Source organism: Pelophylax lessonae (assembly GCF_965119305.1).
Source record: "Pelophylax lessonae genome assembly, chromosome: 4".
Taxonomy (NCBI): domain Eukaryota; kingdom Metazoa; phylum Chordata; class Amphibia; order Anura; family Ranidae; genus Pelophylax; species Pelophylax lessonae.
This window is the reverse complement of record NC_138771.1, coordinates 528,594,935-528,614,427: the sequence shown is the minus strand read 5'-3', so window position 1 is coordinate 528,614,427 and position 19,493 is coordinate 528,594,935. Positions and strand designations below refer to the sequence as shown.

Here is a 19,493-nt window from a genome sequence, read left to right as displayed (position 1 = left end):
ATTCACTACATGAATTTCCAATTATACCTAAATCAGATGGTGTATACAAAGCCTAATGATTGAGTCACACTTCCATGATGGATTTTGCATTGTGCTAAATACATGTAGTGTCCTCCAGTCCTAGGTAGGTGCTACAGTGAGTGTATATAGTTTTTGGTTTCTCTGCTTAACAGGGAGACAGCTAGGTAAATGTATGTGCTGTCTGCTTAACAGAGAGCTGTGTTTGTTTAGTGAGATCTGCTTGGTGTGCTCTGGTGCTACTCATGCTGTCTTGATGTTTCACACTGATCCTATAGCTATGGAGTATATTAGATACTGGGTGGAAACCTAGCAGGTGAGAGCATGGATGTCTGTACATTCCTGGCCAATTAGAAGGGGCTGTGCCCCGAGGCGTGCTGGGTACCTGTATTTATATCTGAAGAGCACATGGGCTCGTGGTCCAGTCTACCTCTAGAGAGAGAGGTCCAGGTAGGTAGGAGGCTGCTGCCTCTCCCCTGCAAAGGCTGCCATGTGGCCTCAGGTAGTTGACCTGGGGGCCTGAAACATTGAAGTTGCAACCCATGGTCCTTGTGAGAGCTGACTGAGGGAGGATGTCCACGAATCCTGTCAAGTACTACTGAGGAAGGCTGCCGTGTGTGCTCAGGTGCCTTGTAAGTATAGACCCCCCACAAGGGATCCCTGGGACTTGTGCTGTTAGATCCCCCTAGGGGGTGCTAGAAGTCAGTTACTGGGTGCAATCTAAAGGAGACACTGACTAGTGTCTTGAAGAGGCAAAGTTCTCTGAGTTCCTTCAGCTACAAAGTGACTTGTTAATCCCATACAGGCGTGATATGGTCCTGAAGATGATCTGCTATACAGTTCTGTTGAGAGAGTTGCCCTCACCTATGAATAGTTAATTTGGAGTATCCTACTAATTCCCTTCTCCTATCCAAGTTCTCCAAATAAAATACAGAACCAAATCCCCTAGACAGATCATTGAAGATAACGAGCGGGAGAATGGGTGTGCACCTGGCTGTGTGAAATTACACTGTGTCTGGCTGTGGAGTAATCAGTGGGAGGCCTGGGCAAACCAATATCCAAGCAACCCCTGCGGGGGTACCACTACATACAAATTGTAGGATCCAACTGTGACTCCTTTCCCAAAACATTGTGGCTTTTTAAAATAAAAAAGTGGTGGGTGATTTAACCCTGTAATATGCATGCAAACATTTGCCACAGTCATTGCAGAGCATGTAGCCCCACAACTGTGAGATCTAGTATATTCCTTTGCAGTTCACTGAAGAAGAAGAAACCCAATCTGTGTTTGAGTGCGGCTCCTCTCTTGTTTTGCTTGCGTCCTTTAAGTTTCTTGCGGTAAACCCAAGGAAGCAATTAAAACTCTGCAGTGTATAAATGTGCTTTACTGAACAGAAAAAAATCTGCACATGCAACTGCAGGATACACAATTAAAAGCATGCAATGTATAACAAATAATGCCTACAACATGCACAAGCTGACTATCTTCCTAGCCAATAGGCATGTGCAATGTACAGTATGTGATGGGCATAAACTAAACAGATACTGAAAGTGATTGAAAAGTCTCGTTTTTTTTTTTCTCTTCATATAAGAAACATGTTATACTTACCACCTCTGTATAGTGGTTTTGCACAGAGCAGCCCAGATCCTCCTCTTTTCGGGTCCCTCTTTGACTCTCCTGGCCCCTCGCTCCTGTCAAGCACCCCCACAGCAAACAGCTTGCTATAGGGGCACCCAAGCTGAGTCACAGATCCCTGTGTCTATTCAGACATGGAGCCCCATTTCTGCCACGCCCTATCTCTCTCCTAAATTGGCAAACTGACTTTGATTGGCGGGAGCCAATGGCGCCATGGATGGGTCTCAGCCAATCAGGAGGAGAGTCCCGGACAGTTGAGGAACTCATGGACATTGCTGGAGGAAGATAGGGCTCAGGTAAGTATTAGGGGGTGCTGGAGGGCAGCTGCTGCACACAGAAGGTTTTTTTATCCTATTGCATATAATGCATTAAGATAAAAAACTTCTGAATTAACAACCACTTTAACTTGATCTTTCTTTATGATGGAGTCATCTTCTAGGATCCCAGGATCTTTCAGACAGCTTGCTGCTTCTGTAAAGTCCTCAGATCAACTCTTTCCTTCTCTGTCTCTAGAACAAGTTTGTCCTTAGTTCCTCGAGCACATGGCTTGTTCAAAGTCCTCCCCTCACTTCCTGTACATCATTTCCTGCATGAAGTAGTCCAATTGGTTAATTTGCATATCAATAAGGTATGATACCTTATCTTCCAAACACAACACATGTAACTAAAAAAATCTTACTATTCACATATCTAATCTATAAAAAATCACCATCAAAAAATTAGCCATAACAGCACATTCCACCTAAGCGTATTTTGAAAAGTTATTGCGTTTACTAACTAAGGTAATGGCGGTGATCTGCGATTTTTTTTTTTTGTGGGACTGTGACATTGCGGCGGACAGATCGGATCCTTGACTGACATTTTTGACACTTTTGGGGGTACCAGTGACATTACTACAGTAATCAGTGCTATACATATGCACTGTTACTGTAAAAATGACACTGGCAGGGAAAGGGTTAACTTTATTGGTGATGCAGGGGTTAAGTGTGTCCCTAGGGGCATGCTTCTAACTGTGGGGGGGCGTGGCTAGTAATGTAACCACAGAGACATACGATCCTGCATAGCAGGATCGTATGATCTCTGTTCTTACATCAGGGAGAATGACAGGCAGCTTTGTTTACAACAGCCGCCTGCCTTTCTCCCTCTCCACCGGGAGATTGCGAGTGACCGGCGGACATCGGGTCCGCCGGTCACACGCACGGACATGTTAGGGAACGAGCGGGGGCGGGAGCAAGCCTCCGGCGGCGCGCGCTCGCCCCCTAGAGGCTCTCAGGCTAGCGACGTAGTACTACGTCACTTCGCCTCTACGGGGCTGACTGCCGCAGTAAATATAATGTGGGCGGTTGGCAAGTGGTTAAAGCGGAGTTCCAGCCTAACCGCACACTCACCTGTCCCACGGTCCAGCGATGCACCGTCTTCTCCCTCTCTGCTCTGCAGCGCTGGCATCACTGATGTGGGCACCCGGCTGTGACAGTATGTGGCTTCGCAGCCGGGTACGCACTGCTCATGCGCGAGTTGCGCTATGCGTCGTGATTGGCCGGCAATCTTCTGTGACCTCTGATATGTCCCAGAAGATTGCAGGGAGGGAGGGAGAGAGGAGAACTTCCGCCGTGGCGCTCCGAGCGGAAGTGGGAGCGGGTACCTGTCAAAACTAGGTACCTGCTCCCCCCCCCAAAAAAAATGACATGCCAAATGTGGCATGTCAGGGGGTTAGGACTATTTAAAGCGGAAGTTCCACTTTTGGGTGGAAAGCTTCTCTTTCAGCGAGTCTTTTTCTACCTCCGCCTTTTTCTTCTTTTCAGATTTAGTATGTAGAACATGCAGGTAGTGCAAACCAAACACAGCAACTGCCCGCATCTCTCCCTTACAGAACCCAAAACTTCTAAGACTAAAATCTGAGGAAAAAGCAGAGACTCCATCTCTCCAAGCTCTGTTCAAAGGAAAAGCATACCTAGCAGGCTCCCTTGCAACAGACATCCACTTACTGTCTCTAGCTTAGGTAGGAAGGGGGAACACCTCCTCCTGGGCACCAAAAACCTTTGCAGCCTTACTCTTCCTAAACAGTGTATGCATAATTTTTTCCTAGCAGAAGCAACAGAAAACACTACAGAGAACAGATCTGCTTCAGTTGAGCTTTTGCACAAATCCCAGACAAGCCCCCAATTGGTTTGCTTGCATGTTTTATAGTTCTTGTGGTAAACTCAAGAAAGCCATTAAAACTCTGTAGTGTATTAATGCTTTTCCTAAACAGAAAAAAATGCACATACAACTGCAGGAAAAACAATTCATATAGGCATAAGTATACTAATCAACTAATTAGCTTGGGTTTTCAGGTGATGGTATCTTCTTCTTGCTTCTTAGAGTTCAGCACAAAACATCTGTTTCCACTGAAGTCCTCAGATCAACTCTGTCCTTGTCTGTCTCCAAAACAACTGTGTCTTCTTTGTGTTTCAGTCAGAACAACTCTTCTTTGTCTAAGCAAATGGCCTGTTCATCGCCTTTTTTTCCCCTCACCCTATTTCCTGCTAAATTATAACCTGTAGTCTGACTTCCTGTGCTGAGCTCATAAACTAGCCCAGCAGGTTCATTTGCATAGCCTTATCTTCTAAACTCAACACATGTAACTAAAATCTAACCATTTACATTTATCTGTGTTATAAAAAAATCACCAACCTTTCTATAGCAACACCTCTGGCAGCAGTTTCATAGCAAGTGATTCTTTGGACCACATCACCAAATCTCACCTCAAATCTGCTAAGACTAGCATTTAGAAGCAGCAGTGCCTTGGATCTTGCACTGCAGATATAAAGCTGTGGATCTGTAGGCACAGGTGTGCCTAGGCATTCTCAGATACCAGAAAGTGCACTGTTATTTGTAAGAGGATTTCCAGACAGAAGGTACATTTTTCAGGGTGCAGCTCAGGCACTTAATATTTTAAAATGTTCCCTTTAACATAGTAAATCTTCAATTGTTATGCTCAGGTCCACTTTCAATAACTATATTCCTGCAAGACATTTAAAGCCTAGACAGTTCTGCAAGAGGGAAGTGGATGTTGCATTTAGGAAGGGTTCTGCTGCTCTCTGCTTAGATTTTGGCAGCTGTCGTTGAAAGTGATGCTAAATTTGGAAGCGTGGCTAGAACACCAATGAGAATAGAGCTTCGGGGCAATGACAGGCAGAGAACAATTATGGTTGTACTCACTGGATATGACACAGATGAAATAGTGGCAAGCTTTCCAGTGGTTAATCAACATATTGTTAACCTCCATGGTTTCAGTGTTTGCTGTATTTATACCTTCTAGTACTTTCACATGTCACTGTAATGCAGGGCCTTTCTCCTCACAGGAATAAAGTGCAACTTTGACCTAAATGCACAGCTGAAATACATATGCTGTGTGTAGGGAGGAGTAAGGGGTCTTCCCTAATTGTAGTTTTAAGAGCAGGCATTCTCCAGCATGGGAGAGATCCTTGTTTGGGTCGAGTCAACAAGTTTGGTGGGATGCAAAGGTTATTTAAAGAAGCTGTTAGGAAAGTAGTCATTAAAGAGAGGCATAGGAGTGCTCAATGAGAAGAAACCCACAAGAGCTGTGTGGCAGTGTGACAGCAGACCTTGTAGGGTACTAATTTTGGTAGAATAAAGAAGCAAGAATTATTACTGTCATGCTGCAGTGTTCCAGGCTACTCGAACTTTAGACAGTGACTTTCTTTTTTATGGTGCTAGGCATCCTCTCCTCCATACTAGAGTAGTAAACTTGTCACCAAAGACTTATTTCTGCATAGACAACGTAGGCTGCAGCCTAGAGCCACCAGGGCCTGCTCACAGCCACCTACACACCATGTCACCGTTAATAACAGATTTTTGTATATAATCAAAGATTTTGGAGAAGAAACTATTGACAAGAGCAATGTCTTGTCATTGGTGATTCTTGTCAATGGTGTCATCTCCGTAAACATTCTGTAGCCTTCCGTGAATATCAGACAGCCTGCAACCTGTCTACATCAAGAACTGAATGACACCATGTTGCTTCTGCTTGAAATCCATTATTTACCAGCAATAAGAAAGAAGAAGAGTTATTATAGAGGAAGAGTTATTCTATGAAAATGTGACATTTGAACAACCTGCAGTGGCAAGAAGATGTATATAAACCCCATGGAATTAACTGGTTTTCTGCCATAAAATGTGACCTGATCCTCATCTAAGTCCCAACAATAGACAAATACAATGTGTTTAAGCTGATAACACAAAACAATTCTAATTTCTTGTGTCTTTATTGAACACACCCATTAAACATTCACAGTGCTTGAGGAAAAAAATAAGTGGACCCATGGACTAATTACTTGCAGACCTTTTCTACAGAGCCCCAAATACTTGGGGATAGAGAGAATAAAGTGTGGAACTAAACGGGACCATACAACACAATAGTATAAAAAAAATAGAGAACTGTATTACATAAAGCTATAATCCTGCTAATTTTTAAAACCCTGGTCCACCCACTTCTTTTCTGTCCAGTTCTGGTTACCGATCCTCAGAAGGGATGTGCTGGAACTGGAAAGAGTCCAAAGAAGGGCAACTAAACTAATTAGGGAATTGAAGGACCTTAATTACGAGGAGCGATTACAAGCGCTTAATTTATTCTCCCTGGAGAGGAGATGCCTGAGAGGGGATATGATAGCAATTTATAAATACCTCAATGGTGATCGCAGCATGGGAAAAACATTATTTAGTCTTAAGGAGTGTAAGAGGACATGTGGCCACACAATTAGATTAGAGGAGAGGCGGTTGCACCTTAAGCTGCATAGGGGGTTTTTCACTGTAAGGGCGGTGAGAATGTGGAACTGTCTTCCACAAATGGTGGTAGCTGCGGGGAGTATGGCTACTTTTAAAAGACTCTTAGACGTGCATCTCACAGATCACAACATTCAGGGTTATGGGAAATGATCACATCACTGACACACACACACCTGCACAGGTTGAACTGGATGGACTGTTGTCTTTATTCAACCTCGACTACTATGTAACTATGTAACATTGTTAAACTCTGGCTCGGTTCACACTAGGTCGCTCCAACTTAGGGGGCGACCTGTGAAGTTGCGTGCAGCGCGACTTCGGCGCGACTTGCACTGACTTCATAAAATGAATGTCTATGCAAGTTGCCTCCAGGTCGCCCCGAAGTAATACAGGACCCTTTTTCTAAGTCGGAACGACTTGTGTCGCTCTTATTAGAACGGCTCCTGTACTACACAATGGGAGCGTGACGGACCGCGACTTGTCAGGCTGACAAGTCGCCTGACAAGTCGGATCAATGTGAATGCGGTCTAATAAAAACATGCATCAGAGATACATCAAATGCCATAACATTACAACTGTGGTATACTCATACGTACAATTTCAAGACTGGCATAGAGGAGTGACGTGTTTCACAATATTTCTGCTTCCTCAGGATTCACCCCAATATTTTTCACATAAGATATGACTGTACAGAAATAACACACATCAATGTAAGACAACATCCAAACAGTTATACAATATATAATTATATAACAAAAAAGGTTAAAATGGCTCACATTGTTTTTTTTTTTTTGCTCCCTGGGTCCTGTCAAGTAATACGAGCCATTTTCTCTGTGTATGTTGTATACATATATATTGTACACCTACATTCATGTTTGTTATTTCTGTACACCCACACAGGAAGTAGTTCCTGTGGAGAACTTCCTGTGATGAAATGATTAATGCGCTTACCTCAGACATTAGCATCATCACCTCTAAATAATACAGGAATAGACTCTGCAAGATATTAGGAATATCTTTTTTACAAAGTGTGTGCTTTAAAAAAGAGATACTTTGTTTCTGCTTTAAAACACAAACCCCCCCCCCCCCCAAAAAAAAAAAAGACAGTGCAGCATGCTAATATAAACTCTAATAGAAAATGAACCAGAATGAACATGGTGCATGTAACCTGATCCCAATCCAGCTGTGACCTTAATAGCTATGTGACTTCTCATCACAGACTGAAATTTCCTTCTACAGCTTCCCCTATCTCTCCCGAAGAATGGGTTATAGTGTAGCACTATGGACAGAAAACCTAGCAGCTTGTAAGGCCAGTGATTGACATGTCTGGGGAGCTGTGTGACTGGTGTACAAAGGATCAGCATTAACTGAAACATTCATCACTAACTTTAAAGGTGATCCTTAACAATCTACTTAGAGCGCTTTCACTTTTTGATACACGACCCCTTTAAAGGAAGGCATATCTCCAACCAGCACCTGTAAATGAGCAAATTGTGATGTGCTAATTAATCATAAAATATCCATCTATTATGACAAGAACACATTAAAACCCCGGCAGACATCCATCATAACACTTCTCAGAACTTTGAACAGTGAATGGCTCAGCTGGGTAGTCTAGTATAGAATTTTATCTCAGGCAGCATGAAATACAATTTGTTCTGTACAGCTCAGCCACTCATTTGGAAAACTGTCCATTTACAGACGAAAGCCTTTTTTAATGCAGGTCTAGTCTGGAATCTTTATTTTCCGTATCTGAAAATGAATGATAAAAAAATGCGTCTAAATCTCCCTTTCCTCGCGCAGTTGGTGCTTGTTGGGCATTTGCGGTGCTTCCCCATTTACTCGAATGTGTAGCATTCGGATTGCTACATGTCGATTCAATTTTACCATGGGCACAAAGCATTACATTAGTGGCATGTGAACAACCCTGTCCACTTCTTATTGCAGCTTAAGGGAGGCATTGTAGACCAGCAAAAACAAGGCATAAAGTGATTGTGAAGTCTCATTTTTTTTTCAAATAACAAACATGTTATACTTACCTCCTCTGTGCAGTTGGTTTTGCACAGAGCAGCCCGGATCCTTCTTTTTTTCCGGTCCCTCTTCAGTGCTCCTGGTCCCTCTATCCTGTTGAGTGCCCTGTGCTGTGGGGGCACCCAAGCCAAGTGACAGCTCCCTGTGTCCATTCAGACACAGAGCCATGACCCATCCCCGTCCCCTCTCTTTTCTGATTGGCTGACTGACTTTGACAGCAGCAGGAGCCAATCTTGCTGCTCTGCTGTCTCAGCCAATGAGGAGGGGAGTCCCGGGCAGCTGAGACACTCCTGCAACATCGCTGGATATAGATGGGTTTAGGTAAGTATTAAGGGGGCTGATGAGGGCTGCTGCACATAAAAGGTTTTTTTTTTTAATGCATAGAATGCATTAAGATAAAAACCTTCTGCCTTTACAATCCCTTTAACCATGCATTTTTGCTACCCCCAACCACACCTCCAAATAAAGCCAAAGTGCAACCATTCTGTAATGTTCCTGCACTGAAGACTAAGCGAGTATAAGACAAAAACTGGAAAAATGGGAGGATGAAAGACTTAAAAAGAAATTGACTAATAGTAACATGTCTGGTGATACTATCTGGGTGGAAGAAAGAATCATTGAAACAGTAGAAGTCTACCTATCTTCCTAGACAGATAGACAACAATTAGGAGACCTGCACAATGGCAATAATAGTGTTAATGTGGGTAGCTTCAGCTTGTAACATGTACTAACAGTAACAAAAATAAAATAATAATGTAATGTAAAGCTGCACTTACCCTATGTAGCACTGTCCCCGTAGGGCTTGCTGTATGATGATTTGTTGGACCTCCTCTGATTACCAGCACACAGTCACTTAGGGTACAGTTCACACATCCATCCTTACTCCCAATGGCTCGTTGCTCAATACACAGTCCAGGGGTTTTGGTTTTTAGTATTTATTGTGGAACTTGGATGGGAGAAGGGAATAGTGAGATACTCCAACTGAAACTATGTATATTGGATAAGGACGACTCTCACTTGGCCTCACCAGGTTGCTTGTGAAAGCAGTCACACTGCTTAAAGCGGAGTTCCGGGCACAGAAATGATTTTTTGCTGAATATACCCCCGGGACAGTCAGGACTAGCACATTCCACAATGGCTAGCCTCTGATCTGTCCCGGTTCGCACTTACCTTTTAGAAGAAATACTTACTTAGAAAATTTCTTCCACAGCGTTTCCATCTCTGTTGTGGGCAGCTGAAGCCGGCGCGGTCCTTTTCTCTGTCTTCTTCCGCGTCTTCGTGTCCCAGAATGCACTGCACCGGCCCCTCTCGTCACTTCCGGTGCCCGGAAATGACGAGCGGGGCCGGTGCCGTCGCATTGATTCCTGGGAGCTATGACGTTTAGCTCCCAGGAATCATCGCGAGGCAGGAAGTGACGGGGTGAGCCGCGGCTCCGAGGGAGGAAGCAGTCAGAGGTGAGTATTTACGATCTTCAATAAAAAGGTGAGTAAACAAAAAAAATAAAAATAACTATCCAATTCCTTTTCAGGTGAGCTCTACCTAGCGGAGGGGCACAAAAAAAATCGTTTTTGTGCCCGGAACTCCGCTTTAAACAAACCATACAAGCACATGTATGGAAAGGATTAGGTCTCCTTGCTCTCTCTCTCTCCAGCAATAGACTTGGTGATCTGCATTCTCTTCAGGATACTCTCTTGCACCCCCTTTACTGACACCCTTCCACTGACTCTTCTAGCTGTATCCTATATGAATGCATACCTCCCAACTTTCTAAAACAGTAAAAAGGGACACCTTTTAGCACACAGTATGTAGGCAAAGGATACGTCCCTGCCATGGCCCTTGGTTACACAGATCACATATATCTAATATACAGAAAATGATTGGCTAAACCACGCAAATGCTCTTTTGGAACACAATTTTTTTATTGGCTTTTCAGAATAACTACTGAATTAATAGAGGCTGGATAAAAAGTTGTGTGCAGCATAACACTTTTGGTAGTAAAATGGTACATTTTTTAAAGAGACGTACACATCAGACCAAAAAAAGGACAACTGAGGCTGCATGAGGGACAGAGGGATTTGGTCTCAAAAGGGGGACAGTCCCTTCAAATGAGGAACAGTTGGGAGCTATGTGAAAGATAGTCAGACAGACAGACAGACGGACAGACTCTATCTATTTAGTAATTGAACTTGAAGTAAAGACAGCTCCTGTGGCTCATAACAACAGGTCATAATATCTCTTGTAGTTTTGCAGTGCAGTAGGGCACACTGAAAGTTGAGCATTGCTATTCTATGGGAAGGTACCTTTTCATGTTAATCAAAGCTCTCATCTTCTCATCAGGACAAAGGGTGTCCACTAGTGACAACATATCCATGTGACATTGTAGAAGGCCTAGTTTCTGTTATCAATAGCTAACGAGCAAGCTTTTCTTATTACGAAATGATAAACACTAAGCTAATTTGTATTGCATATAAGTGGGTTTTCATGCACCTTCACCCAGTGAGGTGCTAATTGGCTTATGTTGTTTTAATGTTTTGTGCAGAAATATTTCTCACAGATTTAGTACACCTAAATAAAAGTTAACTATTACTCCCAGCTGGTTGGTTGATTCAAAGGTGCCCGCAGTTCTTCATAATGGTCCTGAAAATCTATAGTAAACAGCATTGGCTGGCAGCTCTACAGTTAAACACAAGTAAACCTGAAGGGAGAGGGAAGGGGTGCGGGAAGCAGACAGGTTAGAGTTCTGAAGAAGGGTCACTTCTCCTCACCTGTCCCTGCAGGAGATTGGTGGCTGTGAATGTGTACATCTAGACAGGTGCCAAGGATGTTGTCTTTGATAGAACTACTTCTGTGTTTGAAGATACCTGAAGACTGCTTTATCAGGCTAAAATAAGAAATCCAAACTGGTAGATCAATTGAGGATCCTGGCACAGTTCTCTGGGGGCAGCAGGAGAAAGGGAAAATATGTGAAATGTCATATTTGCAAACCTTTTTGATATGCCTGGATATATTAAATACTATATGGTCTGTTAAAAGTGCCTGTGAACAGCAGCAAGGATGCCACTTGCGCTCAGGGAAATAAGTGTATATTTGATCAGGTGACAAAACAGAAACAAGGCTGGCCCAGTTATAAGCTTAGGAATTTCTCATGAACTGAGAACTTTACAGGTTGGCATTAGGAACCCTGTGCTTCTTGGTGCAGTGATATCCCAATTTGTAATCTGTAGGGTGGCCTGAAATATTTCCATCCCAGCTATGTATGATGCTTTTGAAAATATTATTCTAGACTTTCTTCTCTTTTCAGGATTTTTAGACTGGGTACCCAAAAAATTACAACGGGTGGGCTGTGTGGAGCTGCTAAACACAGTTCAGAGAAGAGTACAGCCAAGACTGCACGTGTTTGGTCACATCCATGAAGGTTAGTCTGTGACATTTATTTCTGATTTTTCGTAACCTGGTTTGCAAGTTTTTTCTGCTTGTTTCATATTTGCTTCTTTCACAGAATAAAGCCTCGTACACACGCAACGATTATCAGCCGACCGATCGGTCGTCTTTTGTCCAGTGTTGTTGTGTTGGTTGAAATGTGCTCTAGACTGTACACAAATTTTCTCGGCCAACAACAACCAACTTCAGAAGTGATGTCATGTGCTGGTTTACTTTCCGTGTGTATTTTCTTCTCTGAGCATGCCCAGTCTTGCTCATCTGATTTTTGTCTGCCGAAATCTGTACTGACTGACGGAAAATCGGCCGTTCTGTTGACGGCCAACAAAAATTTTATAGAATGCACACCAGATTTTGTTCGGCCGAAAAGTCTCAGTCGGTTGTCGAAAGCATCATACTAACAAGCCGAAAATCGGCCGATCGGACGTTGGCCGAAAATTCACGGCCAACTATCAATGCGTGTGTACGAGGCATAAGCAAACAAGTTACAAAACCCTAGTTCAGCCACATCTTGGCCATGCGGTCCAGTTTTGGTTACCAATGCTGAGGAAGGACGTCCTTGAAGTGGAAAGAGTCTAGTGCAACAATGTTAGTAAGAGGGCTGTAGGACCTCACTTATGAGGAACAACTACAAACATGAACTTATTCTCCCTGTAGAAGAGAAGCCTAAGAAAGCACATGAGCAGTGAGCACAAGGATTCACTTGGAGCCATCACTCACCATATCCTGTCCCTATTGAAAGCGCCCATCCATCCCTAAAGACAGCAAAAGAGTATCTGGGATTTATAAGGTGAATTGTCTCTCAGAAAATTTCAACAAACAACAGAATTTATTTTAAAAAATTCAAAGTTTATTGTGCTTGACTTAACCCAACATTAGGTTGGTCATGGTATAAAAAAATGAAGTGAACAGAACCCCTTGAAAAGCTGACTCATCCACAGTATAAGATGTAACCATTCATTAAATTTGTCTGCTCAGGGAAAGGCCGTAGATTCGGCCACCCAGATATGCTTCTTCAGGAATGGGTGTTCTGATATATACCGAAGTGAATAATCCATAGGAGTCACTCAGAAGTCACTTTATCCTTGGCAGATAAGGAAAGGGGAAGGGCACCAAGAGCACACGCCAAGGTCAGTCCCAAAGGCAATGGGACTCTGTGGGGAAACACAGCCTCCTAAGGACAGACTCCCAAATGTCATCCAAATGCCTACATATTATTGACACCCCGATTGTCTCAAGTGCTGAGTGCATGCAAGACCTTGTACCTTAAAAATTCCAAATACCCATTTAGAATGGATGTGCACTTTCTACAGGATTGGGGGAAAACTGTTTACGTTTAGTTCTCTAAAGAAGGAATGTGGTCAGACAATGAAGCTGGGAGAGAAGCGGTTCAATTGTAAACTGTATAAGGGGTTCTTTACTGTTAGAGCAGTAAGGATGTGGAACTCACTTCCACAGTTGGTGTTGTCAGTGAGGAGTTTGGATAGATTCAAAAAAATTTTAGATGTGTTTCCTAGCAAGCACAATGTACAGGAATATGGAAAGTGGTAGTGATGCACACACTCAGGTTGAACTGGATGGACCGGTGTTTTTATTCAATCTTACAGTACAACTAAAGGCTCATTTGTGACAGTAACACGTTCCACAACCAGTTACTATGCCATGAAAGGGTTTCATAAATTAAAGGAAAACATATTTTACTTAATTAGTTAGCCAAAATCCTCCTTTATTTATGTTTTACACACTCCTCCTCTCCCAGACACTGAAGATCTATGCTATTTATTGGCCAGACACTGCAGATCACAGTGGGAGGGTTTCAGCAACAGAGGCAATTCTATCAATCCAGAAAGCAGTAGGCGGAACTAAGTGTGGCCAAGTGCTGACTGACAAGCTACAGGCTTGTGAAAGAGCAGTAACAATGCCGATAGCCATGCCTCCTGCAACGTCTTCTCATACCACTGTAATGCAAGCAGGCATGAGAATGACAACTATGCTCTGAAATCAGGAGCTGTACAGCGTATGTGTCACACAATTACAGGGAGCTGCTTTAGGTGGTGACAGGATCATCAGATATTTTTGAGACCCTGCAGGGGAACTAAGCAAAATTTCCTAGCAATTAGGCTTTGCAGCACGCATTTTATTTTAATAGAAGGCCATAGTTCTACATTAAAGTCAAAACCTAGATTCTTTAAAAAAACGATAGTGTAAGAAAAGATGTATGTACAAAATCTACTACGTATACCTACTGTATATAGCATAATTTATTTTTTTCAAAGTCTGGGTTGCATGATGGCTTCTAATATAAAATAATATTAACCTGGAGGTTTTTACAAGTGCAGGTCCTAAGACTGCGGGCCCCAGCAGCCCTTGTATTGACTAATCACATGGAAAGGTTTGGGAAAGTTGCTATTGTTAGGGCTCTTTCACAGGGGCGTTCCGTATGTCCGTTTTTCATCCCATCCGTTTGCGGATGAAAAACGGACATAATGTATCTCTATCTAAATACGGATGTCATCGGATGATCATCCTCTGACATCCGTTTTTTGTCAGTTCAGTTCAGTTCAGTTCAGTTTTTTGAACGGAGGAGAACCCTATTTTTTCTTCCTTTCAAAAAACGGAACGGAAGCAAAAACGGATGTCAGTGGTGTGATCCGCAGACATCCGTATTTACATAGACATGCATTATGTCAGTTTTTCATCCGCAAACGGATGGGATGAAAAACGGACATACGGACCGGATGACACAAGTGTCATCCGTGTCCGTTACAAAAAAAAAAAAGGACCTGATCGGGCAAAAAAAAAGGAACGCCCGTGTGAAAGAGCCCTTAGAGATTTGGTAGTTTATGAATAATCAAAGTATTGGCCATCACTTCTCCAGCCTATCCTACAGATTTGTCAGTCAATGATTAGAAGTAGTAATGGGCATTACAAACTTTGACTCTACTCACCTATGATGTAATTAGGCTGATGTTGAAATAAAAAGTGTAGAAGAGAATGCAAAGCATGGAACAGACTGTGCTGGCTTCCCTGCTCATTCTAAGAAATTGGTCCATAAACACCAAGAGGTAAAACATAGGGAGGGTCCTGGTCCTTTATTTTATTTTTACAACTGAGATACGATGGTAAGAAATAAAATGTGTTCTTTACATGGCTTTTACACAACAGTATGTAAAGGGGAAGCAACACAAGGAGCCAATCAGGTGTATTACAGTGTAAGGAGTACGGATAGACCGATTATCAGCAAAGCCGATATATCGAGGGCCGATATGCACTTTCCCCTATATATCGGAATCGGATACCAAGGTGACCAATAGTGCCGATATTTCGGGAAAGTGCTTGTACCGGAATAATGCCTGCAGATAGAGGCATCGCTCGGTACCAGCGTCCATAGCCAACGGGCAGTTGTCTTGTAATGACAACCCATGTGGCTGAGAAGCCCCCCCCCCCCTCCTGCCACCTTTCGCAACCAGCCTGCACAGCCGCCGAAGACCCGATCAAAGCTGCTTTCGGCTTTGATCGGGTCTCCATTCAAAAACCCGGAAGTGATATCATGAGTGACATCACTTCCGGGTACTGGCGCCAGATTAAAGAAAATGACAGCATTCAAAACAGCCAAACTTGGCGTTTTGAATGCTTTTAAGTGCAGAGGAGGGGTTTGAGGTCTTTTAGACCCCCAGATCCCTCCATAAAAGTACCTGTCAAAAAATAAAACATTTTTTTTTAAATGTACAAAAATATTGGCTAATATTGGCCAATACCGATATGCATTGGACAAAATATCGGTATCGGCAACTAAAAATAAATATCGGTCGATCACTAGTAAGGAGCCTGCTGATAGAAACCCTCTCCTTTAACAGAGTGAGATTGGAGAGGGGACTTGTAAGGGAAAGTGAAACTGGAGCAGAGAAAGATCAGGTTCCCTTTCCTGCTTAACAAGGCTGTGCTGTGGGGCAGAGCTGTGTAAATCTTAGGGCTGGATGGATAAAAAATACAACTCCTTTAGCAGGTAAAACTGTTTTCATGTATGTATTTCATCTATGTATTCTGCTTTGTGCCTGGAGTTTGGTATATGTAAAGCCAATGGTTATTCCAAAGTATTCTATACATGCTAATTAAAGCAATAAACACAAATTGCAGTTGTTGATTTTTTTCTGTGTTTACCACAAGGAAATCAAAGCACTGTTTACTATTTATTAAGAATTGTTTGATATTCCTTTAAACTCCATATTGCGTTTCATCTCTTGCAGGCTATGGAGTAATGGCAGATGGGACCACTACATATGTCAATTCCTCAGTATGTACTGTGAATTATCAGCCGGTTAATCCTCCTATAGTAATTGATTTGCCAAATCCAAGAAACACGTGACTCCAACAACGTATATATAGGAATCATCAGCTGGCTCCCATGTATGTAGAGTGGCCATCACTGACTTCCTGCACCTTAATGAGTCTGGTAAACAGATTATGGAAACTGTAGGTGGACATCTTCTATTGGATAGTTTGGCATGCAGGCTATGCACAACTACAGTATATGACCAGCCTATACCATGGGAACCACCAAGACGAGGCCAATACTGACGAATGAGAGTACACCAGCCATTCCTTAAATGGCCACTCTGGTCAAACACCAAACTGTTTTTTTTAAGCAATTATAATGACTGCTTTACAATTCTTTTTTTTTATTATTATTTTTGCTGCAACCACACTTTGATCATATCAGGATAAACCTTTCTTTTGAGTTGCTTTTGTCTAAAGGGAGCGACACCATCTTCTAAGCCTACAGTTATTTTCATGTCACAACCCCACCTCCTGAAACGTGCCTGATCTCTGTGTCTTCTTAAAAAACACCCAGAGAGGTTTCAGCAGCCAATGCAGACCTGCCAGCCTTATTTGAAATTTCAACTTGTGTGCAGTGGATGATGTGCATTCAGGATAAAGAAGAATAACACTTAAATAAGCACAATTCAAAAAGATGTACAAGTACAATGTCTTTTCATATTTTATTACATTTTCTTTTCTTAGTGTTCTCCAGTAAATAATTCTGATGCAATGAGACAAAACTAAAGTAACATCCAAATAGACTGTATCTTGTGTTCCACCAAGAGTGAAAATGTTGCTAACATTTGAAAACAGTTACTGGAATAAAAAAATTACATAAGGGGAAAATGGACTTTATGAACTTACTGTAAAACTTGATGGACAAAAACTTGAGCAACTGGAAGGGGAAGCTTCATACAGACTAGTAAGAACAACTAACATGATAAGACTCCAGTAAACCTTTCATTTGCTCTGTTAAGTTGATTTTTGCGACGTACCTCTTGCCCTGCAGCATGGTAGCTGCTCCATTTTGCAGCGATGTAGCTGCGCCTCTTCTGCAAAGCACAGTTAATGTTTGTAGTGAAGCTGATTTGTCTGTCGTATGACTCCGAATGCCAAACTTGCTTTTCTCTTTTCTATCATTGTTATTAATCTGTCAACAGAGAATTATGGAGGCTACCATTGCTGACCTTCCTAAAATGTTAGTTGCTTGGCCTTCATGCATTGCTGACATTCTAGCTTTAGTCATTTCTACTTTGACCTGGAGTATACCTGATCTGGAGCAACTATGCAGATCAGGAGAGTCAGAGGAAAGTCAGATCACCTTATCTGCATACATCTTTTGGGTCAGTGGCCCCAAGAAATGAAGCCAAGGGTCAGTATAATGTTTATAGAACATTTTCAGAAGTGGAGATCAGTAGCCTCTATTTTTTTCCTCATGATGGATTTCCTTTTATTTATGCTGTGTTTTTTTTTTCCTTTATCTTCTTGTATATAAATAAATCATTTCAACACAACATTGTGTTTTTTTTTTTGCAAGTTTTCTTAAAGTGGAGTTCCACCCATTTTCGTAACTTTAGATGTATGTAATCCCCTTTAAAACGACTTTTACCAATGGAAACTTTTTTTTTTTTTGCTAGTAAATACCTTATTTTCTTGTTTATTCCTCCTCTCCTCACTTCCGGGTCCGATCGGCGATGACGTCATTCGGCAATTCGCAGTGTGTGCTGGGATGTATTCCATGCCAGAAATCTCGCAGTATTACCCAGGAGCTGAGCTGTACTGTGTGTATTCAGGCCGTGACCTGCCCTGCCTCCACCCCGCCTCCTCTCAGTGAGTTGTACTGTATGTATTGTATTCAGGACGTGCTCTGCCCCGCCTCCTCTCAGTGAGCTCAGTGAGGATATAATGCTTTCAGTCCTCGCTCACCGAGAGAAGGCGGGGCAGAGGCGGGGCAGAGAACGGCCTGAATACAATGCATACAGTACAACTCACTGAGAGGAGGCGGGCGGAGGCGGGGCAGGTCACGGCCTCAATACACACAGTACAGCTCAGCTCCTGGGTAATACTGTGAGATTTCTGGCATGGAATAAATCCCAGCACACACTGCGAATCGCCGAATGACGTCATCGCCGATCAGACCCGGAAGTGAGGAGAGGAGGAATAAACAAGAAAATAAGGTATTTACTAGCAAAAAAAAAAAAAGTTTCCATTGGTAAAAGTCGTTTTAAAGGGGATTACATACATCTATGTAATCCAACGTATTAAAAATGTGTGGAACTCCGCTTTAAGGGACGGTCCTAAAGAGGACCCATAAGAAACTGTGCCCAAAAAATGCAAGTAGATGCCAAAGGACTAGTTATCAGTATTGTAAATATAGCACTGTCTTGGATATGTGGTTGGGAGTGCCCAGTAGGAAACGGTCTCTCACTTGAAGGTTTTTTTACCCTCCCTGGCAGTCTGATTATGTCCAGATTTTCGTGCTAAAAGCGGTACATTCTTTTGCATGGAAATCTGTTGTTTTATATTTAAAAACTCACTTTCCCCTGCGATCCCCCGCCGTCCTCCCCTGCCTGTATCTGGAAAATTTAGAATGACCATGGCGTCCAAAAAGCATTCTTTTTGCGCAAAAGCGCTTTTAGCTGTTGCTGTTTTCCTGTTCGTCGAAAAGCGTTTTTGCGCAAAAAGAACACTTTTTGGACGTCATGGTCGTTCAAAATTTTCCAGGAACATAGCACTGGAAAAGCACAGGCAGGGCACTGGAAAAGCCACCAGGTGCAATCCTGTGCTGAAAAGGAATGATACAGTGTAATCTGTTAGGATCACAGCTATGTATCATGTCATTTGTGTATTTACCGCCGGTTCCATCCCCCTGCATCGCAACGCTCGCAGGGAAGGGAACCGGAAGGCAAGTGCTGGTAATCAGCCGTGCACAGAGCGGGGAGAGACTGTGAGGAGGATGGGGAGAAAGGCGGGGAGGACGGCGGGGGAGCGCAGGGAAGGTGAGTAACATTGCGGGGTAATCCCGAGTGTGGCTCAGGGTTACTGCTTTTGGTACTGAAAGTTAACCCCGAGCCACACTCAGGAATACTTTAAGGAGGTTAAAGGAGATGTACAGTCAAAGCTCGTTTGGGTGAACATCTAGTGCAGTTCGTTCTGCACTCCTGTAAACCTGTTTTCAGCAGAGTGGACTGACGTCCGCTCTCAGCTGACGTCATAGATGTCAGTCCAAGCACCATGTCATCACGACCACGGAGTCAGGATCCAC

General features: G+C 42.9%; 1 protein-coding gene across 1 annotated transcript in view; it reads left to right on the top strand.

The window, feature by feature from the left end:
- MPPED1 (metallophosphoesterase domain containing 1) overlaps positions 1 to 17,744 on the top strand; it is a 106,894-nt gene extending 89,150 nt beyond the window's left edge. The window contains exons 5-6 of the mRNA XM_082253283.1: positions 11,772 to 11,885; positions 16,156 to 17,744. Coding sequence (XP_082109409.1) covers positions 11,772 to 11,885; positions 16,156 to 16,274 — 233 coding nt within the window. The 3' untranslated portion in view covers positions 16,275 to 17,744. The remainder of the gene's footprint in view (positions 1 to 11,771; positions 11,886 to 16,155) is intronic.
- Positions 17,745 to 19,493: the final 1,749 nt, after the last annotated feature.